The following is a 25,961-nucleotide window of genomic DNA, read 5'->3' as shown; positions in this document are numbered from 1 at the left end:
AGGAGGAGACAGCACGACTTTATTAGGCAGTAGGCAGAGCTTGAGGGGAAGGGCCGCCGGGGCAGGAGACCAGGGGATGGGCGGATTGGGGCGACTGGGCAAGCCCATGCATGGCCGTGACGGAGCCTAGCCGCGCTCACAGATGACCTCAACGACACTGGGTTCCATGGGCACTGGGTCCGGGCAGCGCAGGGCAGCTGAAGCCACCACTTCGTCCAGCAGCAGGTGCACAAGCTCCTCATCAGCCACGAAGCGCCACAGGTAGAGCTGCAGGAAGTGGCAGTCCACTTGCACCTGCTGCAGCCCGAAGCGCCCAAAGGTGCGCAGCCGCACGCACTCCAGCAGTGTCTTCAGGCTGATCTTGATGATGCCGGTCAGCACTGACACCTGTGGACAGGGACATGGGGCTGCAGAGCCACACAGCAGGTGCTGGGGAGGGGCACTAGACCCCTGAAGGCACCCGCGTTCCGTGCAGGGGCCAGGGGCCAGTAGCTGTGATGGGGTAGAAAGTCCCAGAACCCAGGTAAGAGGGAAATAGGATGTCGGCCTCATCACCTGGGGGGGAGCAGACAAGGAGGGCCCAGCGATCTGAGGCAGAGATGGCGTCAGCATGGACGTAGGGAGGGGAAAGGCTTACTACGTTGGAGGGAGAGCACCGGGTTCCTGAGCACGGGCTGGGTGGGGGCGGAGATCATGGGGGGAACAGCAATCCCCAGGGAGGAGCCACGACTATGGAGGGCGTAAGAACAAAGGCCAAAGAGGCAGACTAGGTGACCCCTCAGACGCAGGCTTAGAGCACACCCAGGGCAAGGCCGAGAGCGATGAGGCGGTCGTGGTGGGGCGCTGGGTGAGCACTTGCTCCTAGACACATTTCCCAGAAACAGAGATGAGGGGACTGAGTCCCAGGGCTTCCTGGGACGAATGTGGGGCTGCTGCAGCTGACCTTCCCAAGGGGCCCAGGGAAGGCAGGGCCACTGGGGTATTCGAACCTTATTGAACTCCACAGGGCTGAACACATCAATACGCTCAGAGAACAGTTTCTGAATGTTGCTCAAGAGGTTGGTGTCCATTGGGGCACTGGATGGGGGGAGACAAGAAATCAGAGCCCACCCCTGCACCCCAGTCTTCCTTCTTCCACCCCCACCGCCCCCCCCGCCCCCCCCCCCCCCGGGGCTACCCTGACCAGTCAGACCTGGGTGTATAGCTGGGTGCATAGCGGCCCTGCTGCCGGGAGCTGCTGTAAACCGAGAAGGTCCTCTTGCTGGAGTCGCTGCTCTGGGCCTTCCGAACACCTTCCTCATACAGGAGCCCCACCTGGTGGCAGAAGGAGGAACTGCAAGGAGGCCAGAGCATGGGGAACTTCAGCCCACCAAGGATGCCCTAAGTTACACTCATGTTACAAAAGTTACAACATGTTACATGTTATAAAATAAACACAGGGTAGTGGGGGGGGGGGCGGCAGCCAGGGGCTGTACTCGCTGGTACTCAGTCATTATTTATAGAACCAGTGGAGTGCAGGAAAGGTGGAACATGAGTTGGTACTGAGGCCCAATCTTCAGTGTCAACCCTGCCCCGATTTCTCGGGTGACTCTGGGCCTCAGCTTCCTCCTCTGAGGTGAAATGGGGGTGATGCCACCATGGGTGAGGCGGAGGTCAGAGATGCAGGCACGGCCTGAGCCCAGCTGTCTCGATCCTTAGAGGGCCGTTCCCCTAGCACCGCCGGCCAGCCTGGGGCAGCACCTGCACATCGATGGCAGTCGTGTCCTCCACCACCCGCTTCATGACAGCACGCACGTTCCGTGGCTCCAGGGTGCTGAGCCAGTCCCGCGTCTCTACACTCTTGCGCAGCATCTGCGATATGACCAGCCCCTGCACCTTCACGTAGTGGGTCAGCAGGCGTCGTGCCGTCTCCCTGGCCTCCGCACACAGTGTGCTCACGGGCGTCACTGGAGACTGGTCCTGAGCCACGGATGCAGAGGACAGGCAGTCAGTGGGAACTGGGGTCAGCTCTGCCGCCAGTGCCCACCAGAAGCTGGGCACAGGCTTTGCAAGGGGGAGGCTAAGCTGGGCACAGGCAGCCCTAACTGTGAGGACACTGAACAGTCTCCTGTGTTCTTAGCATCACCACTCCCCACCTTGCTATGAGCTAGCAGTTCACCTGCACCAGAAACTGTTCATCGGTGAGGGTGAGGATGTAGGAGATGGTGGCCGTCTCGTAGTCCAGGCAGAGGCGGGAGAGCAGCAGGAGCAGGGCAGGTGGCGTGGCACCCCCCTTCTCCCCGGGGCTGTCGCAGAAGCTCTGAGCCGTCTGGCACATGGAGCGGATGAAGCCCACGATGAGGCTCTCACGCACACCCTGGCTGCAGAACTCGCCCTGTGAGGAGGAGGGGCCTAGATACACAGCAGGCCCCCTCTTCCAGGCAGAGGCTGCCAGTGATGTTCTATTGGGACCCCAAGTGCCCTAGCCTCTCTCATCCTGTTTCCAGTACCTGAGAGCAGCTCCCCTGCTTGGAGAAGGGACTGCAAGGGGGCAAAGCCTGCACTGGGGACCCTGCTTGGAAATGCCCTCAGAGCCTGCCCCACCCCTCCAGGCTGTGGCAGTCTTCAAGACAGCCTGAAACCACATCCAGTCGGCGTGGGGCAAAGACTGAGGGCCCTGGAGCTGTCAAGCCACATACAGGATGAACAAAAGAATGCCCCAAAAAGGAAAACAAAAAGGATGCACAGGGACAGGCCGTACCCGGAAGTAGGGCTTGTTGGAGAAAGACACCTCCTTGGCGGTGAAGAGGTGCACAGAAGCGAGCGAGGCCTTAATGTGGCTCAGGATGGAACTGGCCACATTGGCCAGCAGCTCTGCCAGACCCGGGCCTTCCTTCCCAGCAATTCGAGGGGCTGCCAGCGCCTGCCGCACATCCGTCAGGCTGCCCAGGAAGGCCGCCTGCAGGCCCTGCAGATGGTGGCCCAGGCGCTCGCGGGCCACGCGCTCCACGATCTCGGTGGCGGCCTCCGCCAGCCCGGCAGCCGCCAGCAGGGCCCCGGGTGCGCGCAGGCGCCGGTGGAAGCGGTCCAGCGCCCGCACCAGCAGGGAGTTGTCTCCGCTGCCCTGCTCCTGCGCCAGCCGCCGCTCCACCAGCGCGAAGTAACGGCTGCCCAGCTCCCGGGCAAAGGCTGCTAGCTTCTCGGCGCCCGCCGGGCCCTGGGCGGCAAACAGCTCCTGGTAGGCCGCCGCCACTTGGCAGAGGCCACCGACGAAGCCGCTGCCGCCGTGGTCAGTGAACTCTAACACGTCGGGAGCTGGAGGGGAAGGCCCCAGCTCAGCCTCCAGGCTTCTCAGCTCCTCCTCCAGCCGCCCTCGGGCGTGCGCCAGGAACTCCTCGCACAGCTCCTCCGCAGGCTCGCCGAGGGCCAGCAGCAGCTCCACGCACTCGGCCTGCTCAGGGGCGCCAGAGCCGCCCTCCCTGCAGGAAGGGAGACGGAGGTGAAGGGCAGGAAGACAGAATTCGGGGGGAAGGGGAGGAGCAGACCTGGGAGCCCAGCTGCAGTGGCTGGTGGCCCAGGACCCACACCTGAAGCGCTGCCGTAGCTGCTGGGCCAGGCGAGCGGTAATGACCTGGCAGTCGTCCTGGATGGCGCGGAAGGAGGGCAGGTGCTGGTACTGCTGCAGCACGGCCCGCGCGCGGCCCTGGTATCGCACGGCCTGCCCATAGGCGCCCAGCTCCACGCACTTGGTGAGGCGTGAGGGCAGCTCGAAGAGGAACTGCAGCTTCCGCAGCAGCGCGTGGACCCCTGGGGGACAGGCGGAGGTGGTGTCAGCCTCAAGGGTGGCCCACTTTAACACCGGCTCTGGGGCGCGGCCCACCTGCCAGCTTGGTGATGCGCTCGTGGCGGTCCTGCAGCGTGGCGCTGATGCGCGCGCTGAAGTCCGTGATCACCGCCATGTTGGTGGCCAACCGGTCCATCTCGTCCTCCATCTTCCGGAAGTCATTCTTCATCTTCCGGATGGTGTCTGGGAGGACAGGGGCGCAGGAGGGAAAGGCGGATGACTAGGGGCGCAGGCGGGACTCTCAGCTTGACACGTGGCCCGGGTGCCCTCACACACTCGCCCCCTCCCCAGTCGCGCCTGAGCTCACTCCTGGAGGGTCACGTGGATGACTTGGTGCTTGAAATGGGCGGCAGTGGTGCTTGGTCACTAGGAGCCAGGGTGAGGTGTCATGTCAGTGCCCCAGAGGTTTTTTGGGCACCCCCTATGTGCCCAACCTGGGATGCAGAGAGAAGATGGCCCATGAAGCCTCAGCATTTGCTCTCAGGAAATGCCCAGATTCAAAGGAGGGTACAAGGACCTGTCCGCTGGGTCCCAGGGGCATCCTCTATGCCCAGCACCCTGCCTGGCACAGGGCAGAGAGTAAATACTTGTTCACCCTTATCTTTTTCCTGGACTTCCAAGCTGTTGGCCTTCTGGAACATGGCTGACCGTCTCTGAAGGGCCCTTCCTCTTCAGTCCTGACAGAAACCTACCTACCGAGGCTGTTCTTCTTTTCCACCCAGGTGCTTCAGGGCTTGGCCCCTTAAAGCTCCTACACAGCTTCTTCTTCTACCTTTGAAGACCATGGCATCAAACCACACCACTTCTTGTTGCCATCCCACTGTCCTCTTTGCCATGCCTCTCAGTTTGGGATCACTCACCTTCTTGAGTGATCACTCACCTTCTTCATCCACAAGGATGAAGCTTAGGACATTACTGATTCTGTTTGCTGACCTCCTTAACTCCGTCAACTCCTGCCTCTGTCTCATCCATGTTACCCTCTCCTTGCCCTCACTAAGAACTGCCTCCTCTAAAACCTCAAAGCCTCCCTGGTGGTCCAGTGGTTAAGAATTTGCCTGCCAATGCAGGGGACACAGGTTCGATCCCTGGTCTGGGAAGGTCTCACATCCTGAGGAGCAACTAAGCTGGAGTGCATGAGCTGCCAGGACAGAAGCCGGTGGGCCCTAGAGCTGGTGCTCCCCAACAAAAGAAACCACCTCAATGAGAAGTCTGTGCACTGAAACAGAGAGTAGTCCCTGCTGGCCACAACTAGACGAAGCTCTTGCATGGCAACAAAGACCCAGAGCAGCCAAAAATAAATATATTTTTAAATATAAAAACATTAAAAAAAAATAAAACTTCAGCTTCAAGTCTCACTGCCTTCTGTAATTACAACCACTCATCCTGTGGACCACACTCTAAAATTCCTTTGGCTTTTTCAGGAACTCCAGACCCACTGGCCCAACCACTGGTCACTTCTTGCAATATCTCTCATGGCTGCACTTCCCTGTTCACTCCTCTTAGAATCGGTGGGGCCCCACCCATTTGCACCCATTTGTCACCCATTTGCAAGCCCCCTTGCCTCTCTTGACCCTGACTCCCATTATTTATCAGCAAGACCTTACCACAGGTTAAGCCCAATTAGCAACCCACCGCCTAAGAAGGAACAGTTGAAAATGGGCCACAAAATCACACTAACTGGCCTCCCCTTAATGTTACTGAATAGGACTTAGGTCCCAAAGCAGCACTACATATTGGTCAGCCATCCTTCAGATGTGTCTGTGCTCCCATTTTCCAAACTAACATTTTCTCCTCAGTCCTCAAAACTCCAATACATTCCCCCAACTCTCAAATGGTGACCTTGATTCACACTTCACAGAGAAAATACAAGTAAACATCAACTCCTTCCAAATCACTACTTGCAACAGCTCTCATGGCTGCACTTCCCTGCTCACTCCTTTTAGAATCGGTGGGCCCCTGTGAGTGAATGGACCCCTGTGGAGTCTCCTCCAGTGCCACGGCTGTGATGACTCAGACGTTTCTGCCTCCGGGCCTAACCAGCGCCCAGCTAACAACTTACTTAACACCTTGATGCAGATGGCAAACGGGCACCTCAAATATGACAGGTCCAAAACAGAATTCCTGACTCTCCCCAAACCTGTTCCTCCACTAATCTTTTCCATTCTGGCTCCTCGCCATTTTTTAAGAGTCATCTTTGATTTTTATCTCTCCTTTACCCTACATTCAGTCCAACAGCAAGCTGTGCAAAGTTTACCTCCAACATGTTCTTCCCAAGAAAGAAAGAAATTCTTGGCTAAATACTCAGAAATTCATTTCTTGTCTAAATACTTCTAGTATTTCCCAACTGACTTTCCTAACTCCACTCTGGAACTCATCATCAATATGCCTAACAGAGAGCAGTGAGGATGCAACTGAAACATATCTATTATAGGAGACTTTAATCCACTTCCATCAACCCATGACAGATCAAAAAGACAAAAGCCAAATGAAGCTACCGAAGACCTAAACAACACAATATGGAAGACCTACTTGATTTATATTCAAGATTCCATAATACACCAAAACCTTACCATGTATTAGGTCATAAAGGAAATCTCAATACATTTGCAGCAGAAACTGAAATGGTACAAATAGCATTCTCAGATCACAATGCAATGAAATTGGAGATTAATAACAAAATTAAAAAATAAAAAGATCCCATTATTTAGGGAAAATCCTCATTCTTGTCAACTATTGGATCAAAAAAGGAAATCAAAACAAAGGAAGCTGGGTCTTGTTGCTGTGCTCGGGCTTTTCTCTAGTGCGAAAAGTGGGGGCTACTCTTTCTCGAGGTGCTTGGGCTTCTCATTGCAGTGGCTTCTCCTGTTGCAGAGCATGGGCTCGAGGCTGTGCAAGCTTCCAGTAGCTGGGGCATGAGGGCTCAGCAGTTGCGGTCCCCAGGCTCTAGAGCACAGCTGTGGCGCACGGTCTTAGTTCCTCTGTGGCATGTAGGGTCCTCCTGGCCCAGGGACAGAACCCATGTTTCCTGCACTGGTAGACGGATTCTTCACCACTGAGCCACCAGGGAAGGCCTGCTACACTTCCTTGAATTATTATTTCTCCTTTACGGCAATATTTTTTAAAATCTATTTGTCTACTTTCTAATTGTTATGGTTTTTCACTTGTTAAATAATAGTCAAACATAAAAATGATCCATTTAGGAATGTATTTCTTATGCATAATAATGTTTATCTTTTAGAGACATGTAGCTCTTTCAAAAGCTACTACAGGTACTAGGACAAAAAACCTAATCTTTTTAAAGTTATTTTTAGATTTGCTTTGTGTTTGAAACAAGGCATTAAACATTGTGTTTTACCTATAAAATTTTAACTGAGTTATTTAGCATCTCATTACCTGTTTTCCCATTTGTAAAATGGATATATGGTTAACTACTTCATATATGTGTATGAATTTAATTAATATGTTAAGCACCTCAGTCAAGTTGGTTCTTTGAAAAGCTCAACAAAATTGACAAACCTAGCTAGACCAAGAGAAGAATGAGAGAATATTCAAATTACTACAACCAGGAATGAGAAAGGGGATGTTACCACCTGTACAAGTATGAGACTTGTACATTGAAAACTAAAACAGTTTGAAAGGAATTAAAGGATAGTATTAGCCAAAGTTGCTATTATTTATAATTACTAATAAACTAGTTATTACCAAAATTCTATTCAATTAATCTGAAAGCTCACCCTATACCAGAATTATACCGTCTTGATTTTGTAGATTTGTAGTAAATTCTGAAACCGAGAAATGTGAGTCCTCCAATTTTGTTCTTTTTCAAGATTTTTTGGCTATTCTGGATCTCCTGCATTTCCTTATAAATTTTAGGATCAGCTTGTCAATTACGCAAAAAAAGGCATTTGGAATTTTGATGAGCACTGCACTGAATCTGTAGATCAGTTTGGAAGTATTGCCACCTTAAATATTAAGTTTTCCAATCTATGAATATGGGACATCTTTTTATTTATTTAGGTATCCTTTAATTTCTTTCAAACTGTTTTAGTTTTCAATGTACAAGTCTCATACTTGTACAGGTGGTAACATCCCCTTTCTCATTCCTGGTTGTAGTAATTTGAATATTCTCTCATTTTTTTCTTGGTCTAGCTAGGTCTGTCTATTTTGCTGAGCTTTTCAAAGAACCAACTTTTGGTTTCATTGATTTTCTCTATTGTTTTCTATGCTCTTAAGTCTAATCTTTATTATTTCCTGACTTTTACTTACTTTGGGTTTAGTTTGCACATTTTTCCTCTTCACTTTCTTAGGTAGTAGGTTATTGATTTAAGATCTCTATTTTTAAACTTTATTTTGGGCTGCGTTGGGTCTTCGTTGCTGTGCACAGGCTTCTTTAGGTGCGGTGGGCAGAGGCTACTCTCTAGCTGCAGAGCGTGGGCTGCTCACTGAGGAGGCTTCTCTTGCTGCAGAGCATGGGCTCTAGAGCTCACAGGCTTCGGCAGTTGTGGTGCACAGGCTTAGTTGCCCCAAGGCATGTGGAAACTTGCTGGACCAGGGGCCGAACCCATGTCCCTTGCATTGGCTGGCAGATTCTTAACCTCTGGACCACCAGGGAAGTCCTCTCTTTTTTCATGTAAGCATTTACAGCTATAAATTCCCCTCTGAGCACTGCTTTTGCTTCATCTCATAGGGTTTAGAATGTTGTTTTCATGTTCAGTCATCTCAAAGCATTTTCTGATTTCTTTGTGATTTTTCCTTGACGCATTGGTTACTTAGGAGCATAGTTTAATTTTGACAAATTTGCAAATTTCTCAAATTCCTTTCTGTTATTGATTTATAATTGAATTCCACTATGTTCAGAGAACACTAATCACTTGATTCCAATCCTCTTAAATTTACTGAGACTTGTATGGCCTACGATATGGTCTATCCTGGAGACTGTTCCATGTTCACTTAAGAAGAATGTGTATTCTGCTGTTGTTGCAGGAGAGGGTTTTGTATGTGCCTGTTAGGTCTATTTGGTTTAAGTGTTGCTTTTTGTTTTTAAAATTTTATTTATTTTTAAGTGAAAGGTAAATTGCTTTGCAGTATTGTGCTGGTTTCTGCCATACGTCAACATGCATCAGCTGTAAGTATACATATGTCCTCTCCCTCTTGAGCCTCCCTTCCACCTCCCACACTATCCCACCCCTCTAGATTGCCACGAGCCCCAGTTTAAACTTCCTGAGTAAGTACTGTTTAAGCCTTCTATTTTCTTGCTGTCTTTCTGTCTAACTGTTCGCTCCATTTTTGAAAGTGGGATATGGACATTTCTAACTATTATTGCTGAATTTCTTTTTCTGTCTTTAATTCTACCCAATTTTGCTTTATGTATTCGGGATTCTGTTGTTAGGTCCATAAGTGTTTATATTCGTTAACATCTTAATGAGCTGCCTGTTGTAAAATGTCCTTCTTTCTCTTTAGTAACAATTTTTGTCTTACATATTATTTTGTCTGAATTGGTACTACTATCCCAACTCTCTTCTGGTTACTGTTTGCGAGAAGTATCTCTAGAGTTCTTATGATAAAGACCATAATCCTTATCTTGTCTACAAAGGGCCCTCCTGACGTGGCCCCACAGGCTCCTCCAGGTTCATGTCATGCCTTACTCCCCTTAAAAACAAAAACAAGAAAAAACCTAGCTCGTCATGTTTCCACTCTTACACCAGATCTTCTTGCAGTTTCTCGGGCACTACATCTGCCATCCAGTGTTCAAGCTGAAACTAGGGCATTCTGTTTATTCAAACCTCCTCAACACTATGTCCTGTCAATGGTGCCCCTAACACTTCTCAGTTTACTCATCACTGTCCACCTCCACCATCACCATCCTGGAGTAAGCTCCCAGAATCTCTGGTCTGGACTACTGAAATGGCCTCACTCTAACCCCCTCTCCAATCTATTCCTTCCTATGCAGCTAGGAGGTAGAGGGATCTTTTCAAAACAAAAATCGTAACAGCTTGATTAGCTAAGTATGCTTTAGATAAAGGCTGGATTCCTTAACGTGCTCTGGAAGGTCTCTAGTTGAACTCTATCTGCCTATCCACCTGACTGGCTCTGGCCACAGTCTGCTCTCCCTCCTGCTACAGTAGACGGGCTCCTGGCCTTGTCTTCAGGTGAACCTCTCCACTGTGCACTGCTCAATCCCCTCCTTCTTTCCTGAGGACCTTGCTTCTGTAGTTTCTCCCTCTCTTGCACCACTGATGAGCACTCCATGAGCTAACATATTGGTCAAGCTTATCAATTTCTTAGAATGCTTTTCTTCATTCATCTTCTAAGACACCTAGGGTCCTGGTTGTTCTCAAACTTTCCCAAATGTTTGCTCCTTTGAGAAAGAAGATTTGTGAGAGTTTCCTGCTCTTCGTGACTTCCAAATCTTAGGATGCCCCAAGCTTCAGTCCTCAGACCTCTTCTCTCTGTACACTCCCTCCCTAGATCTCATCTTGTTCCACTTTCGTCTCAAGTTCCAGCCTTCTCTGAACTCCAGATCCCTCAACTAACAAACTTTAAAGAATCTTGAGCCATTCTGCTTTCCCACTGCACCCACCCTGGTCCATACAACCAGCATCTTGCCTGGACTGTTAAAACAGCCTTCTAATGGGTGTCTCTACCATCCTTGCCTCCCTATAGTCCACTTTTGACAGGGGATAGAAGGGTCCTTTTAAATCAAAAGCCAGGTCACCCCATCTTCTGTTCATTTCATCTCACTCAGAGTAAAGATAAGATACACTGCAGGTAGACCCATGAGATCTTCCTCTAGGACTAAGTACATGTGGGTCAAAAATTATTACAGAAGTCTGAGCAGCACATTTCCCCAACACAGGACAGAAGCTAGCATGGATGAAAGCTGAACACTGCCTAGCACTGTCTTGAATAGAGAATAAAGGGAACAGAAGAGGGTGGGGGGAAGCCTTTACATGATCTTTGTCCCTTAATGACATACATTTTCTGTCTCTTTGCTTCATTTACAAAAAGAGAAAGGAAGAGGAAAAGGGGAAAGAGGAGGGAAGAAAGGAAAGAAGAGAGAAAAGGAAAGAGAGAAATAAGCCCATTCTTGATTCAGACTTGAAACAGAAGAAAGCTACCACTAATGAAAGAAACTGTTACCGAGGCATCCTTAGTGTCAGAGATTCTAAGTGCTTCAGATAAATTCATTTCTTTTTAAAATTTCATTTTGTCTTTTTCTCCCCTTTGGTCCTCAAAACAACCCTCTGAGAACAGTTATTACCTCAATGGTTATCAAACCACAAAAGCTCTAAGAGAGAGAGATGAGAGTGTATTCGCGTCAGGGTAGGACCATAATCTGGGTCTGCTCTGTCTAAACCCTCTGCTGGCTTCCCCAACACTGGAGGAACTGGGGGATGTGGGACGTGAGGATTTGTGTCCCAGTAGGAATCACCTGTCGCTGAGATGAACTTGTTGTAGTTCTCATAGACCAGGGTCTGCATGTCGCTGTCTAGAGCCCGGATCTGCCGCACCATGTCCGTCTCACTGTCCATCAGCTGGGCCAGTGGGCACTCTCTACGCAGCTGGAGGAAATTAGGTGGTTAGTGTCCAGGACAGGGGGCACTCATGTCCCCAACTGGTAGGCTTTTGGTGCAAGAAAATCCTGATCTCACCCCTGTCAAGAATTCCAGACAAAGAAACTATGTGGCATAGCTCAAGAGTTTCCAGGGTAGCCCCTATTTTAGGTTTGTCAGCATTTCAAATCCTCAGATTTAGCAAGTCCTGGTCCTTCCTACGCCAGTCAGCGCCTGGGACACGCCCCCTATTTCGGGTCTAACTGAACATCAGCCCAGGAGACCTCAGACTTCACACCACTTCAGGCCAGTTCAAGTCTGCCCACACCCCCTTATCCTCCAGCTCTGCCCCTACAGCTCCACCCGGGGCTGTCCTGCTTTTATGAACCCTTCCTCCCACACCCCCGCAAAAAGTCGGAGGCATGATCTGGGGCGTAATATATCGGGGCCTGTTCCCCCTCCCCCTACACACACCTTATCCAGGTATACTTCCGGGTCGAAGTGCGCCCCATTGAGATCTGTAGGGTCCAAGGGGTCTGGCCCCGAGGGGCGTCCCGCCGCCTCCCCCTCTGAGAGGCCGTAGTAAAGCTTCAGCATTCCGTGAGCCTTCCGCCGACGCTCTGGAGCCTCCGCCTCGGGTCCTTCCGGGGAGTCCCCAGGTCCAGACCCTGGGCCAGGCGCAGCGGCTGCCGCCGCCATGGCTCCAAGTGCAGCCCACAGGCGTGAGGCTGGGCAGGGGACAGGGAGGAGGCACTTCCGGGAGCCATAAAGTTGTTGTTGAAACGAGGCAGTCCTTCAGGTGAAACGTCCCCCTGCAGCCTCGAGTCCTTCGAGACTAGAGTTCCCCCGCATGCTTTCTCCCCGAGCTCAGAGGTTCCGGGAAAGCCCTGGGTTCCCGCCCCCACGCCCCACCCCCCACCCCCGCACCCCTTCACCCGCCTCTCCAGCTTCTCAGATGGAAGGATTTTGCGAAACTGGTTGGGTCGCTGTCTTCCCGGAAGGAGGACGAGTCGTGGCTTCCACCCTATGTCCCTAGATGCAGGCAGTGGAGGGAGCGCGGGCCAGTGGAGCCAGAAAGCGTGTGCCTGGCATCCTGCCACTGCCTTGTTGAGGGGAGAGGGGGTGGGCAGCAGCTCATTTTCCTTCATTCCTAATATCGGGGTACATATTTAACAAGGAGACTGTGAGGATTAAATGCATATATTCTCGCCTGGAAAACCCCATGGAGCCTGGCGGGCTACAGTCCATGGCGTCTCAAAGACACGACTTAGGGACTAATGGACAACCACAGTGCCTCAAGTGAAGTGTCTCTGATGGCCTGGTCCTCTGACGCGCATCAGAATAGCCTTCAGAATTACCTGTGGCGAGTTGTGAAGACTGGGCTCCCCTCAGACCTAGCTTCTTTTTTTTAAGTCTTTAAGTAATTCTGATGCACTTACATTTGAGAACTCCTGTTATACCCTGAGAAGACACACTTGGTAGATCTTAACTCACTGATAAGGCTTCCCTGGTGGTTCAGTGGTAAAGAATCTGCCTGCAATGCAGGAGACCTGGGTTCCATCCCTGGGCTGGGAAGATGCCCTGGAGAAGGGAATGGCAAATCACTCCAGTATTCTTGCCTAGGAAATCCCATGGACAGAGGAACCTGGCCAGGCTACAGCGCATGCACTACAGAAAGACCAACTTTGTTTCTCCAAGTGACTGTTGAAATGCTCTGCCTAGAGGGGTTAGGCGGAGGTGTTGAAGGTAATTCTCAGGTTTCTGGTTGGGACAAATGCACAGCTGTTCAGTGAAGTAAAGAGCTGAAGGTAAGGAAAGACTTGGGAGTTCAAATTGAGACACACGGAGTTTGAGTGGATGAAAAAGGAGAAAAAGACTTTGTCAGTGTGGTCTTTGAAACATATTATGGGTTGGGGGTCCGGGGTGGAATGGAAACCACTTTATTTATTCTTTGGCAGGCAAAACCATTTACTATCTTGTTTTTCACAGAAAGTTTGTTGACCCCTAAATCTATGGGATATTCAGAGACTGTCTAAAAATATATATATGAAGATTTCAGCTTATGAAGCTATAATCTTAAGAAAAATGAAGACAAAAGTATAAAGATTTAGATCTACTCCAGGAAATCTATAAACTTAAAAAAAATCACAGAATACTGTTATGAAAAATTATCCAACAGTTGGAATAAAGACAGTGTAGCATGACCTTCCAATACCATACTGGGGCATTGTTTCACAAGCCCACCCAAAGACTATTTAATTACCCACAGGAGTGTACATTTGTTTGATCTTGCTATTTAGATAGTGTTGGAGAGATGTGAAACATCTCCAGTGAAAATATCCAGTGGAAAAATAACCTCAAAATTTTGTTTTTATTGCCCTGTAGGACATCAACCAATCTTGTATCTAGTAATCATGTCCTAACACTCTTCTTCAAATGCCTATCAATACCTAGCGCCTCATCATGCATTACACATGAGTGAGGGGGAACCCCTTCACTGACGAGTTAATGTATCTTAGTTGTGTTTATTCAAGTATATTTTTAACTTTTTAAAATATTTATTTGGCTGTGCCTGGTATTAGCTGTGGCATGTAGGATCTAGTTCCCTGACCAGGGAACGAACCCGGGCCACCTGCATTGGGAGTACGGTGTCTGAGCCACTGGACCACCAGGGAAGTCCCATGTTAACTTTTAAAAAAATTATATTTTAACAATATGTGTGGCGTAATTTTTTTAAGTTATGCATGTAGAGACATACATGCCGGTGTATGAAGTTACATCAAGGGACTCAAAAGATGCCCACTCACCAAACTGTTGAAGGGGTTACTTCTGTGGTGGGAGGGGTGCGGAGGAAGATTCCTCTGTATGCTTGTGTATCATGCAAATCTTCCTCAAGAACATACTCTACTTGGATAACTTTTAAAAATGGCATTGAGGTAGGAGACCTAACAAAAAAAAAAAAAGTTCATCTGTATTCAAATGAAAACTACAGTGTGAACAAGTATTTCAACAGTGTGAACACAGCAGGGGAACAGGCATCACCCCTTCAATGTGTTAAGATGAGGTCTGAGGGTTTTGTGATTAATGACACTGGGCAGCAACCATGGTTGATGGGGTCAGGTTCTAACCTTAACTCCTTCCAAAGGCAGGAGATTTCAGATCTTGGCCAGGCCTGGGACCTGACTTCTGGGACAGTCAGGCAGGAGGAAACAGGGCTGGGCAAGTTCAAAATCAACTTTTTCTCCTTTAGTTTCTGGGAGATTGCACATCCCTCCACACCATTTTGGGCCAGTTTTCGGCCTCATTTTGTTGGCAGTCCTGGAGTTCTCACAATTTTCTTTTCTTGGCTTCTGTTCTTGCCCATTCCACAGCCTTGGGTAGAACTGGATCTTAGTCTCAGTACCAAGTCCCTTACTGTCTGTGAAAACTTCAGCAGACAGTCCCTCTCTGTGCCCCAGGTCTGTGAGTAAAATAGGCTTTGTGCCACCAATACCAGCTTTCTCCTGGGACTCCTGGCAGAGTAGAGGCGATGGGTGTGAGGATGCTAACTGCGGGAAGGTGGCAGAGGGGAGAGCTGGTCAGCATCATATGTTGGAAGAACATCTAGGAGAAGATGGAAAAGCCAGTTGCTCTCCAGGCCATGCCTGGGAGGTTGTGGGAAGGTTCCGGGACAGCTATGGAGGATCCACTGTCCCTTCCATCAGAAGTTGGAACAAATACTTGTAGCTTGTGATCCAGCTCAGGCCTGCCCTCACCTGGTTACACCTTCCAGTTACACCGGAGAGACTTGAATAAATGAGATCACATCTGACCTCACACACACCTAAGATGCCCTGAGGATCTACATGCCCTGCCCCTTCTCTGGATCCCAGTTCTTCATCTGTGGAAGGTGACCACACTACCTCCTGCGTGGACATGTTGCGGACTCAGTGAGAAGACTCACACCAGAGCATAAACTGGGATGAGGAGCGCTGTCCCTTCCTCCGTACGATAGGGCCCCTGCTCTGTACGTTTAGCCTGGCGCCCTCCCCCAATTTAGAGCTGCCCTGGCCACCCATGAAACACGGCTGTATTGGCCGGAACCAGCCCATGTTCTAGAATCTTGTACTTTACAATGTCCTTCTTATTCTAGAATCCCACGGCTATTCCAGACTGGGTGCTCTAGAACCGGAGGGGTCGGCTGCTCTTCCTGGACAGTGTCCGCCTGCTCAAGCTCTGCCGCCCGCCTTGAGTCTGTACTCCTGCCATGATGCGGTGGCGGGACCGTGTGGCTGTGCTCTTCTTCCCACAAGGCATGATTCTCACCATGGCTGCACTGATGCTCTTCTTCATACACCTGGCTGTCTTTGCCAACGACGTGCACAACTTCTGGGTCACCTACCGCTACGACCGCATGAGCTTCCGCTACACAGTTGTCCTGATGGTAGGCTGGGGCGGGGGCTCAAGAGGTGGTCCGGGGAGGCCCAGGGGCTGATGGAAACCCCACTGTTGTGTCAGGGGCCACTCTCCCACGGGATGGGGCCTACAGTTCTCCCAGGTGATCAGCATCTGCTGGGCCGCCATGGGGTCACTCTACGCGGAGATGACATATGACAAGTTTCTTCGCTGCTTTTCCCTGACCATCCTGAGTAAGTAGGGGAGGAAGGTGGACTCAGGGAGGGGGAGCTTTGGAACGCAGAGACACAGCAAGGAGGGGGCAGGCAAGGCTGACGGGGGCTCTCTCCTCTGCCCAGTGCTCAACGGGGCCATGTTCTTCAACCGCCTGTCCCTGGAGTTTCTCGCCATCCAGTACCGGGAAGAGAGCCACTGAGGCCTGGGACCCAGGCTGAGAAGGGGGAAGGAAAAGGCTGCTTCGGGTGTTTTAATAAAGTCTATCATTTATTTCCACCTTTTGGCTCCTTTTGGTCGGCAGGAAGAATAGGGAGGCGGGGGAAGCTGGAGACCCAGGAGGAGCAAGTCAAATGCTTGATCTGCAGGGACCCCAGGCCTAGCCTGCAACCACTCTGGTGGACTTGACTTTGGGTCTGGGATCTTAGTGTCTCAGGCTTAAGAGAGAGGAACAGAGAAGGGCCCCCCAGACGGCCTCCCCTACACCCCTCCTCAGGCTCCTAGGTCCTAGGCTGGCCCAGCCATAGGCAAGGATTCAGGAGGGACCCACACGGATGTGAGGGTTCATGAGTGGGTCCAGGTTGGGGTCGCTGTCAGCCGCAGCCCGGCCCAGGCGAGACATGAGGGCCAGCAGGGCCAGGAAGCCCAGCAGCCCCAGCAGCAGCAGCAGCCCCGCCTGCTGCAGCAGGGTCAGCGGCCGCTTCCGGGACCCAGCCCGGCTCCTGGGGGGCGAGGGGAAAGTCAGGTCAGGCCTCAGGTCCCTGGTGGCCCTGTGGCTGGGAGAGGAGTGCCAGCCACAACCCTTGTCTTCTGGCCCCAGTGCCACCAGCCCTGAGCCTCGTTTCCTCAAATGTGCCATGGGGGCAGAGGGGGCGGCTCATCCCTGCGCCTGCCCGCTACAAGGATGATCGTGGAGCTCAAAGCAGCTGAGGCAACAGCTGTGTTCTGGAAGCCAGAATGTGTCAGGCTTAAGGGGAGTCACAAAGACTGGGGAGGTGTCAGAGTGGGAAGGGGCCTCAGGAGCCTGAGTCTGAAACTCATATGCAGCAGGGAAGGAAAGAGCTGGAGAGGGGCAGACTCCAGCCCAGGCCTCCATGCAGGGCCCCAGCACCAGGTCCCATTATTACCCAGGACAGGCCTCCTTTATCATGAAACCGTCCCCCCAGGGCCTCTGGCTCTCACTCCCCCAACTCCTCGTTCCTAGCATCCTGCCCCACCTGACTCTGTGTACCTGAGCAGCTGGGCCAGCCACCCCAGGGCTGGCCGGCGCCGGTACTTGTCGTCATCATAATCCCGGTGGAGGCCTGGTGCCCGCTCATCATCCCGTGTGTCATACACCTTCCTCGGGGCTGAGGCTGCAGGGGCAGAGCCACCAGCATCCATAGGTTCAGGAAACTGGCCCAGAGAGGGGTGGGGAGGGGGGGAGGACAGGAGACCCTAGCACTTTTCAGCCTGACAGAGCATATTGGGATCGTGGGGAGGTGACGTCTGATGGAACAGGAAGGGTTCTGTGGGTGGGTGGGTGGGTGGACTGCCGAGCTCCCTCCACATACCCGCCCCCCATTCTATCCCCATCTCGTCTGGACAATTCCCCAGCTCACCATGAGTCAGAGGCTCTGGATTGCCCATGTGGATCACCGTGTGCTGTTCAGGCCGGCCCGGGGAGGCAGGGGGCCGGGGGGCTTGGCTGTAGAAGGTTGGGGCAGCAGAAGCACTGGCTGTCTCTTCCTGTTCAGGGCTACCGCTGGCTATGGGCAGGAAGAGAGCGGTCAGCAGGGTGGGAAGGCAAGGACCCCATCAGCAGTGGAGGGTACCACTTACCATTAAAGCTGGACCAGTCAGAGAACTCGGATGTGTTGAGGGGTTCAGGCTCTGGGCTCACCAGCTCGTCAATCTGGAGGAAAGAACTGATGTCACCAGTCTGCCCAGTGCTGTCCCGACCCACCCCTCTGGCCCAGGTGGGACCCAGGGCAGAAAGATTCTCACCAGAGGAAGACCCAGTCCTGCCCGGGCCCAGTTGACTGTGGCCAGCTTCTCTCTCAGCGCAGAGGCCACGGGGCCAGCCAGGTTGGTTGGAGGGAAGATGGGGCCACTGCAGCTGGGGCACTGGTAGCCAGCAGGTGCTGTGTTTCGGGGGAGCTGGGCAGCACGCTCATTGAGGCAGGCCCAGTGGAAGAGATCTTAGAGCCCACGAAGTAGTGGAGGAAAGACATGAAGAAGACACTTAGGACCCCTAGTCCACTAGCCCACTGCAGAGATATCTGCACATGTGTGTAAGCCCAGGGCCCCCTCCTTCCCAGGTAGATTATATCAGTGTACCTTAAGACTTTGGTCTTCCTGGCCACCACTGTCTAAGATAGGGCAGATGCTAACAGGCTGCCCAGCCCCTAGGGGGTCGGGGGAAGTGGGATGAATATGCCACCTACCCTCTCCGGGAGTCCTCTCTGCACCTGCACTCATCACAAACTCACTGGGCTAAGAGCTCAAAAGGTTACTAGACATATACACAGGCACCTGGATGCGTGTACACATCCATCGGCACAAATGTACACGTTTATATACACGTAGTCAAACACAAGTGCCATCCCCTATATCCACACTTATAGGCACACTAACTCTCACATACACTCAAGTATGCTAATACCCAAGCATTCACACCCAGGAATTCTGCAACCTCACAACATGCTCATATATTCATATACAACACTGACCCATTCACTCACCCACAGTAGCAATGAATACACTAACAGGTAAAGACACAACACACGTTTAACTCATGAACATATAAACACACACTCACAGTGAGAAACACATACGTTAAGCTCAAAAAGTGGAGCTAAGGCTCTTACAGCAGAGTAGGGTCAAGATCATGACCCATGCCTCTGTTGACTTCTTTTAACTGACGTTACTGTGGGAAATTCAGTTCCTCTCTGTGTAATGTTGGAATTAGAAATAGATCCTGAACGTCTGAGAGCCCCATGCTTTCAGCTCACTACAGGTACAGCCAGCTACTGCTCAGAGCCACAACCACACCTGAGAGATTGGCAGGCAGGAAGCTAGGAGCTTAGTTTTTAGGGAAAAACACTAAGGCCTAGGAAGGGAAAGTGGCTTGCCTGAGCTCACACAGCAGGTAAGTTACCTAGTGGGACCAGAATCTGAGTTCCAGCCTCCCAAGCTTGAAGGTCTCACTGTCCTGCTGCTTGGGGAGCCGCTGGAAACCAGTCACACTGGTCTTGTCCAGATCCCCACCCCCAAGGTGCCCAGGCCTCACCATAACAGATGAGGCGGGTTGTCTCCCGAGCAGCCAGGGGTATGTTACACAGGCGGCAATTGGGGTTGTAATCGCTATCTTGGAGCCACTGCAGGTAGGACTGGACGATGCACTGAAGTGGGAGAAGGGGGTCACAACTGGAGCCAGGGCTCCACAGCCCGTCTCCCCAAGGCCCAGGTGCCTCTTTTTCTGTCATCACAGAGGAGATTCATTCTTTTGTTTGACCAATCAATAAACATTCATTGAGCACATATGTGCCAGACTCTGTCTTAAGCACTGGGGATACAACAGTGAACAAAATAAACTAAGTCCCTGCCCTTGCGGAGCTCCCATTCTAGGGCCAGACCTTTCATTAATTTGGAGGAAAGTCGACGACCTGCCCACCTAGTGCCCTGCTCAGTCTCTAACATGAACACCCACCTTGGCGTGATTGGCTACCAGGCAGTGCTCGCAGACGTTGACCCGGTGTTCGAAGCAGAATAGGTTGGTCACCTTCCTCTTGGGGCACTTGCAAAGTCCCATAGTCGACCCTGAGGAAAGCGTCACAGTTGGCAGGAAGCCAGGTTCTGCTGACCTCTACACATTTACCAGCCCAGTTTGTTTCCACTCTTAACTTCCCTAGACACCGCACGTATCCGCTCCAACCCCAAACTCCTGCCCACCGTCTCTCTATATTCTGGGCCACGGCCCCTGCATAAATCCCGCCTCCTGAGACCCCCGCATTCGTCCCTCATCCCATCCTTGGGCAGGCCCCTCCATCACTCTCTCCAATACCACCGGCCCCGTCCCCAGAGGTCCCTCCTGAGCCCCACCCCCTCCATGCCCCGCCCCCACCTTCTCCACAGACCCCACTCTGTGTTACTAATCGGCTGCGGCACCGGTCCTCACGGGCGCGAGGGCCGGTCCGAAGAGCGGAAGGTCAGACCGCGTTCAGCCAAGCTCTCGCCCAGCTCTCTCCAGCTCACAACGCTCCGATTATCCCTCGGCTGCCACGTCTCTTCCGGGTGCGGCGCGCTCTGATGACGTCAGGGTGCAAGTGACCCCGCCCCTGTAGACGCTAGACATGGAGGAGGGTGGAAAAAGGAGTGAGCGGAGCTCGCGGCCCTCCCCCTTACGTCACTTCCGCTTCCTCCCGCGCAAGGCGGGTAATTCGAACGTTTACCCTTCGGGTTGGCGCGCGCTCTGGTGGCGGCACCTGCAGCAGAGGGGATAGAGACCAAAGCTAGACATGTCCGAGAGACGAACCCGGTCCGGAGGGGCCGCCCAGTGCCCTGGTGAGCGAGGGGGCGCGCGGGAGAGGTGGGGTTGAGCCGTTTGAGGGACGCAGTTCGGTGAGGAACCCCCCTCCCCCGCTCGCCGCCCTCCAAGGCTCCCTCGTCTCCTGGCCAGGAAGGCGCCCCCAAAGGGCCTGTTTGGGAACCTTCTCTCTCTTTCTTCAGAACCTGTTGTCTAGACTCAGGCCTAGAGCCCTCCCCTACCTCCTAAATTTTTCTGATTGCAGGACCCAGCGCCCCAACTCCCACTCGGTCTCTGCGGAGGTCCCAGCGGAAATCAGGCTCTGATCTCCCAAACACCCTCCCGGAAATCTTGCCTAAGGTGAGCCTCAGGTTCCTCCTGCCCTGGAAGCCTCTGGGCTAATATAGACCTCATGTTCACTCCTCTTCTCCAGGCGCCTCAGGAGGCTCCAATCAGAAAGCCCATCGTCTTGAAGAAGATCGTGGCCCATACTGTAGAGGTGAGGCCTGAGAGAGGGGTTGTAGGTGGAGAGCCAGGATCGGGAGTCGGCTGTGTGATCAACTCGTTGTCCCCACAGATCACATCCATTAACTCTCCTCGAAGAAGCCCCCGGGTAAGTTCATTTTCATTTTCTTAGTTAAGGGGAGTCCAGGACAGACACTCTACAGCTAGGGTGGGATATAATGGCTGCTCATGTCTTGTGGCTCGGCTGGTAAAGAATCTGCCTGCAATGCGGGAGACCTGGGTTCGATTCCTGGGTTGGGAAGATCCCCTGGCGAAGGGAAAGGCTACCCACTCCAGTATTCTGGCCTGGAGTCGCAAAGAGTTGGACACAAGTGAGCGACTTTCACTCACTCATTCATGTCTGCCCAGGGAGTTGTTTTTGCTGTATTTTGAAACAGTTTGCCTTTGGACACCTGCATATGTTGCCAGGCTTGCTTACTTCCTACACACTTGGTGCGTTTAATGCCCTGGTATTCTCTACCATTTTCCTTTTAAAGTTGAGTTGGATCTTACTACTTTTTCTCCTTTCTAGCCTCTTTTACTCAGTAACTTATAATGTCTTGAACTGTTTTAGCAGAAATTATTGTTAAAGGTGTCTCATTAACAGAAGATCTGCACCTGAAAATATAACGAATGAGAAACGTTACCTGCCTTTGAGTAGCTCCGAGGCTTCTAGTCAATTGGGGAGAAAAACAAGTGATAACATAGTGTGCTGAGGACTGTAATAAAGAAAGTAGTAGATGCTGTAAAGATACCTAACCCAGACCAGGTAGCTCAGGGAATGTTTCACAGAGGTGTTTGAACTTAGTCTTTGAAGATAGGTTAGCAGTGTTCCAGGCTAAGGAAACTGTGTTTGTAGACACCTGGAGTCCACAAGGAGAAGCACAAAGTTTCAGAAACAGCACTTTTGGTGTGTCTGCAGTAGACCTTGTCAGGAGAGGGAGTGTTCTAAGCCAGGGCAGATCCTGATGAACTTGGACTTCATCCTTCGTTCTGTGGGCAGATTTGGAGAGTCGCAAGGTAGTTACTGAGGCAGCCTTGGGTGTTTTAGAAAGATCCTTCTTGGGTCTGGTTGGAGAATGGGTTGGAGAAAGCCTTCTGGGGTCTCCAAGACCAAGTAGGAGAACATCAAAGGAGTCCTAAAGTGAGACATTGGGTGCATGAAGGAAGGTAAAAGCAGAGTGTTGCTGGAGTTCTGCTGGAGAGCCCTATCAGACAGGACTCAGCTCAAAGGATACCTCCTCCCTGAAGCCTTCCTGATAGGCCTTATGAATAGCCAAGAGTACTTTGTATATTTGTTGTCTGAATGATAGATTCATGAGATATTGGACCAAAAAAAAGTGCAAGGACTTGGATGGCTGTAGGGACTGGTACAGTGGTAGTCTGGGTGACCCTCGTTTTGTTCAGCATCCCTGTTAATAAGACTGATGGGATAGATTCCCCAGAGCCTATAGCCAGGAAGTGATAACTAATGAAATTCTTTTAAACCACAAGGGTCACTAAATTTGTCCTGTTTCTCACCTTAGTTATCAAGCTCAGTGTCAAGTTTTGTGAAAGTCAGTTGAGTCTTTATGTATTGAACACCTGCTCCATGCAGGGCTCTGCTGAAGGTGCTGGGCATAGGCCAGGTCAACCAGACAGATGAAGACACCTGCTCACGTGGGACGGGCACATTCTAGGTGAGGTCTCAGCCAGCCAGCAAACAGTCAGAATCAAGTAGTGATCCTGCTGGCCAGGAAAGGGGTCACTGTGACAGAGGGTGATGGGCAGAGGTAAGGAGGGGCAAGCCTCCGTTCCATGGTAAGGGACCGTCTCTCTGAGGAAGCAGCACTAGAGCTGAGACTGGAATTATGAGAAACAGCGTGTGAACATCTTAATACACATGTCAGATTAAGCATTTTCCTGTTCATGACCTTGCCATGGCTCCCGGGGCCTCCCCTTAAAATACTGGCCTGCAGACATGCCCTATAACACCCGCGTTACCTCTCGAATCCCATCACCAGTTCCTCGGCTCACTCCCTCTCACTTCACCCTCACTGCCCTTCTGTCCTTGACCCTGACTGGCACAGTTTCACCTCAGGACTTTGCACTTTCTGTTCTCTGCCTAGGACAGTTCTCCTCTGGATGACTGACTCCTTTGCTTCCTTCAAGTACTACGTCTGTCTTGGTGAGGCCTACATTGACCTACACCTATTTAAAATTCCCGTTTACCCCATGTATGCTCCATCCTGTTGTTTTCTTCCCAAGGTGCTTAGCGCCTCTAACATGTGACACGATTCCCCCTGTGGTCTTTTTCCCACTAGAATGGAAGCCCTGTGGAAACAGGTGTGTCTTCTTTGTTTTCTTCCCTGCTGTCTTCCCAGTGCCTGGCACAGTGCCTGGCAGGTGACCAGTAAGGACTTAGTGACTGGATGGACATTTTAGATCCTTGGGCCTTTCTTGAAGTCAGTAGCACAATTAAATAACTGGGAGGCATTCTCTCTTCTGTCCTGCTACAGATCGCCTTTTTATTGGAGAAAGAAAACAACCCTCCTAGCAAGAAGCTCACTAAGGAGGACCTCTTCCAGACCTGCACTGTCCCTGTCACCGCCCCCTCCACTCCTGTGCTTTGCCCCGTGAGTGCTGAGTCCAACTCCTGGAAAGGAGACGTGGACGCCAGAGACTTGGAAATGTCAAAGAAGGTCAGGCGCTCGTACAGCCGCCTGGAGACTCTGGGCTCTGCGTCCACCTCCACCCCAGGCCGCCGGTCCTGCTTTGGCTTTGAGGGGCTGCTGGCAGCTGAAGATTTGGCTGGAGTCTCGCCAGTGGTGGATTCAGTGTTAGCTGAGGTCCCCAGGGTTTCTGTGAAGCCCTGGGCCCCAGACACAACTCTCCCTGGAATCTCCCCTCTGGTTGTGAAAGAGAAACGAAAGAAGAAAAAGCTGCCGGAGATCTTGGTGAGTGAGGGGCAGGGGTCTTCCTCTGCTACCACGCCAGACACACGGGGGGACACATCAGGACACAGGCAGGGCAGGGGCTCAGCCCTGGCTCTTATGGTGGAAAGGCAGTGCCTGCAGAGTATGGGTGGAGATGCACAGCCGATGTGCCCCCTTCGCCACTCACCTGCCCCCCATTTCTCTTCCCCCAGAAATCGGAGCTGGATGAGTGGGCCGCGGCCATGAATGCTGAGTTTGAAGCCGCTGAGCGCTTTGATCTCCTGGTTGAATGAGATGAAGTGGGGGTGTCCCTGGCCAGACTCTGCCCTCCTCCCGCTGTACATAGTTCCCTCTCCTTGTGGAAAAGATGCTTGGGGTCCCCAGCGCTGGTCTTGTTCCCCACGCGTGTGCTGTTGCTACACGTGGGGCCTGTCCTTTGGGGGTTGGTGCAGTGGCGGCAGCCATCCGAGCTTCCAGAAGGGGGACCTCCCTGGCTCAGCGTCGCATTGGTGTCCCGTCTGTCGTCAGTGACCTACCATCCTCTCCCCCCGCCTCCCAGAGTATCCCAGCCACTTTCCAGTCAGGCCACAGACTCGGGAGCAGGCATCACTGGCCCAGCCAGAGGAGGTTAAAGGGCTGGGGGTTGTGGGAAGATAGGGCACCTCTCTGCTGCTGTGGGGAAGTGCTGCTGTTCTGCACCAGCCCGCCGGAGACGGGTGCGGGGGCCATGGCCAGCCTCGGGCTTTCTCTCCTGAGTCACCTCTGCTGGGGCTTGGTTCCCCTCCTTGAGCCCATCTAGTAGCGAAGCTTGGGTTTCCTCTTAGATTCTATAGATGGTCCAGGAGCACTGAACCCATGGATTGGAGAAGTTCTATCTGTGAGGAAGAATCTGGACTTTCAGCCTATAGAGTCTTTTTTGTAGGAGAGAGGGAGGCCTTGGTTGTGTCTCAGACGATAAATGTCTACGACAAGGAAGCTGTATTTTGTAGTTCTGTGTGTTGCTGCTGAGGTGTTGGGTTAAATGCAGGCTGATGGAGCAATGGCTGCTTGAGATGAAGAAGGTATCTCGAGGAAACGTAGAACCTGAGGCTCAGGGATTCTGGGTCGATGCCTGCAGAGGGCCGGGAAGGGGCCCATGGCTGAAGGCGCCCTCTTTTGTTAGTCATACCTGTTTTTTACAGAGTGTACAGTTTACTCAGCTCTAGAAGAAAAACTTTGGGGTTGTATGGTCCTGGTGACCTTAGTGTTTTGTAAAGTTCTAGGAAGCTTTTCTCACGTGCCAGAAAGGGGCCAGGTTGATAGCAGCTTTAACTTTCAGCTTCCTTAGCATCCTCTCACATGAGGACCCTGCCTGAGGTAGGTACTAGGAGTTGAACTGGGGGGAGGAAGGGGTCATCTCATTGTCTCTGGTGATCCGCATGCCCCAGCCCTTGTTTCTCTTTTCTCAATATTGGTGAAAGGTGGGCTTTCAATGGCTGCCCAACCGCAGCTTCCGCTGTAGCCCAGGCCACTGTGCCTTTTGATGATTATGGATTCATGGAAGTAGAAGTTCAGAGGAATGCGGAGGGGCTAGTGGATAGCAGAGGACATCAGGGAGGATGAGTGTTTGCTTGGTTAGGGTCCCTTAAATGGCACAGGCCTGGTGGGTACCGGTTAAGCTCTGCAAGGCCCAGGAGCCCTAGGCTACCCGTCCAGTGCTTCATGCTTTCTCATGCAAGCGCCTTTGCCAGGGTGAACCCAGACGCCCTTGAACTGGACTGTACCTGGAGAGTTATCCTCACTGACTGGCAGGACAACTCCTGGGAAATGTCTTTGTCCTGAAAGCCGGAAGTCACCAGATGATGTTCAGTTGATGTTGTTACTACAGACTTCTCTCTGTCCCTGAAAAACTAAGAATAGAGTTGAAGAAAAAAGTGGGACTTATTAAAATTAAAAGAAACAAAAAATTTTCTGCCTGTTCATAGACTCTTTTGTTGGCTCAAAGGCAGAGCTGAGGGTGTGGGACCCAGGAAACCATGCTTTCTTTGGGCTGGTTGTCTGTTTTTAAGGGG

The 25,961-nt window shown here is 51.8% G+C and overlaps 4 protein-coding genes across 17 annotated transcripts; 2 read left to right on the top strand and 2 right to left on the bottom strand.

Annotated features, from left to right (window-relative positions):
- Positions 1-2: 2 nt before the first annotated feature.
- VPS51 (VPS51 subunit of GARP complex) lies at positions 3-12,541 on the bottom strand. Its single transcript, XM_069566170.1, has 10 exons — positions 11,851-12,541; positions 11,256-11,385; positions 3,860-4,006; positions 3,567-3,786; positions 2,741-3,458; positions 2,159-2,374; positions 1,741-1,959; positions 1,193-1,314; positions 990-1,077; positions 3-387 (listed from the first exon to the last, which is right to left on the bottom strand). Exons 1-10 carry the CDS (start codon positions 12,073-12,075, stop codon positions 127-129), a joined length of 2,346 nt encoding a protein of 781 aa, XP_069422271.1. The 5' UTR covers positions 12,076-12,541; the 3' UTR covers positions 3-126.
- On the top strand, positions 11,862-16,263 carry TMEM262 (transmembrane protein 262). 6 transcript variants are annotated; one of them, XM_069566197.1, is made up of 5 exons: positions 11,862-12,175; positions 13,000-13,122; positions 15,509-15,799; positions 15,905-16,004; positions 16,110-16,263. In XM_069566197.1, exons 3-5 carry the CDS (start codon positions 15,623-15,625, stop codon positions 16,184-16,186), a joined length of 354 nt encoding a protein of 117 aa, XP_069422298.1. In that variant the 5' UTR covers positions 11,862-12,175; positions 13,000-13,122; positions 15,509-15,622; the 3' UTR covers positions 16,187-16,263. The 6 variants fall into 6 exon arrangements, with proteins under 6 accessions (XP_069422298.1, XP_069422294.1, XP_069422295.1 ...); XM_069566193.1 differs by having other exon boundaries at positions 12,034-12,175; positions 13,000-13,184; XM_069566194.1 differs by lacking the exon at positions 11,862-12,175 and having other exon boundaries at positions 12,199-13,122.
- Positions 12,851-20,311, bottom strand: ZFPL1 (zinc finger protein like 1). 8 transcript variants are annotated; one of them, XM_069566183.1, is made up of 9 exons: positions 19,918-20,063; positions 19,676-19,785; positions 19,256-19,367; positions 17,971-18,164; positions 17,806-17,878; positions 17,586-17,732; positions 17,216-17,339; positions 14,184-14,321; positions 12,851-12,957 (listed from the first exon to the last, which is right to left on the bottom strand). In XM_069566183.1, the coding sequence occupies exons 2-9, from the start codon at positions 19,775-19,777 to the stop codon at positions 12,867-12,869; spliced, it is 981 nt and encodes a 326-aa protein (XP_069422284.1). In that variant the 5' UTR covers positions 19,778-19,785; positions 19,918-20,063; the 3' UTR covers positions 12,851-12,866. The 8 variants fall into 8 exon arrangements, with proteins under 8 accessions (XP_069422284.1, XP_069422283.1, XP_069422281.1 ...); XM_069566182.1 differs by lacking the exon at positions 19,918-20,063 and adding an exon at positions 20,103-20,282 and having other exon boundaries at positions 12,852-12,957; XM_069566180.1 differs by lacking the exon at positions 19,918-20,063 and adding an exon at positions 20,090-20,279 and having other exon boundaries at positions 12,852-12,957.
- A 57-nt stretch (positions 20,312-20,368) lies between these two features.
- LOC138427020 (sororin-like) lies at positions 20,369-25,856 on the top strand. 2 transcript variants are annotated; one of them, XM_069566190.1, is made up of 6 exons: positions 20,390-20,529; positions 20,757-20,851; positions 20,925-20,990; positions 21,069-21,104; positions 23,494-23,931; positions 24,123-25,856. In XM_069566190.1, exons 1-6 carry the CDS (start codon positions 20,484-20,486, stop codon positions 24,201-24,203), a joined length of 762 nt encoding a protein of 253 aa, XP_069422291.1. In that variant the 5' UTR covers positions 20,390-20,483; the 3' UTR covers positions 24,204-25,856. The 2 variants fall into 2 exon arrangements, with proteins under 2 accessions (XP_069422290.1, XP_069422291.1); XM_069566189.1 differs by having other exon boundaries at positions 20,369-20,529; positions 20,925-21,104.
- Positions 25,857-25,961: the final 105 nt, after the last annotated feature.

Source organism: Ovis canadensis, chromosome 21 (assembly GCF_042477335.2).
Source record: "Ovis canadensis isolate MfBH-ARS-UI-01 breed Bighorn chromosome 21, ARS-UI_OviCan_v2, whole genome shotgun sequence".
Classification (NCBI taxonomy): domain Eukaryota; kingdom Metazoa; phylum Chordata; class Mammalia; order Artiodactyla; family Bovidae; genus Ovis; species Ovis canadensis.
This window is presented reverse-complemented; position numbering and strand designations above follow the sequence as displayed.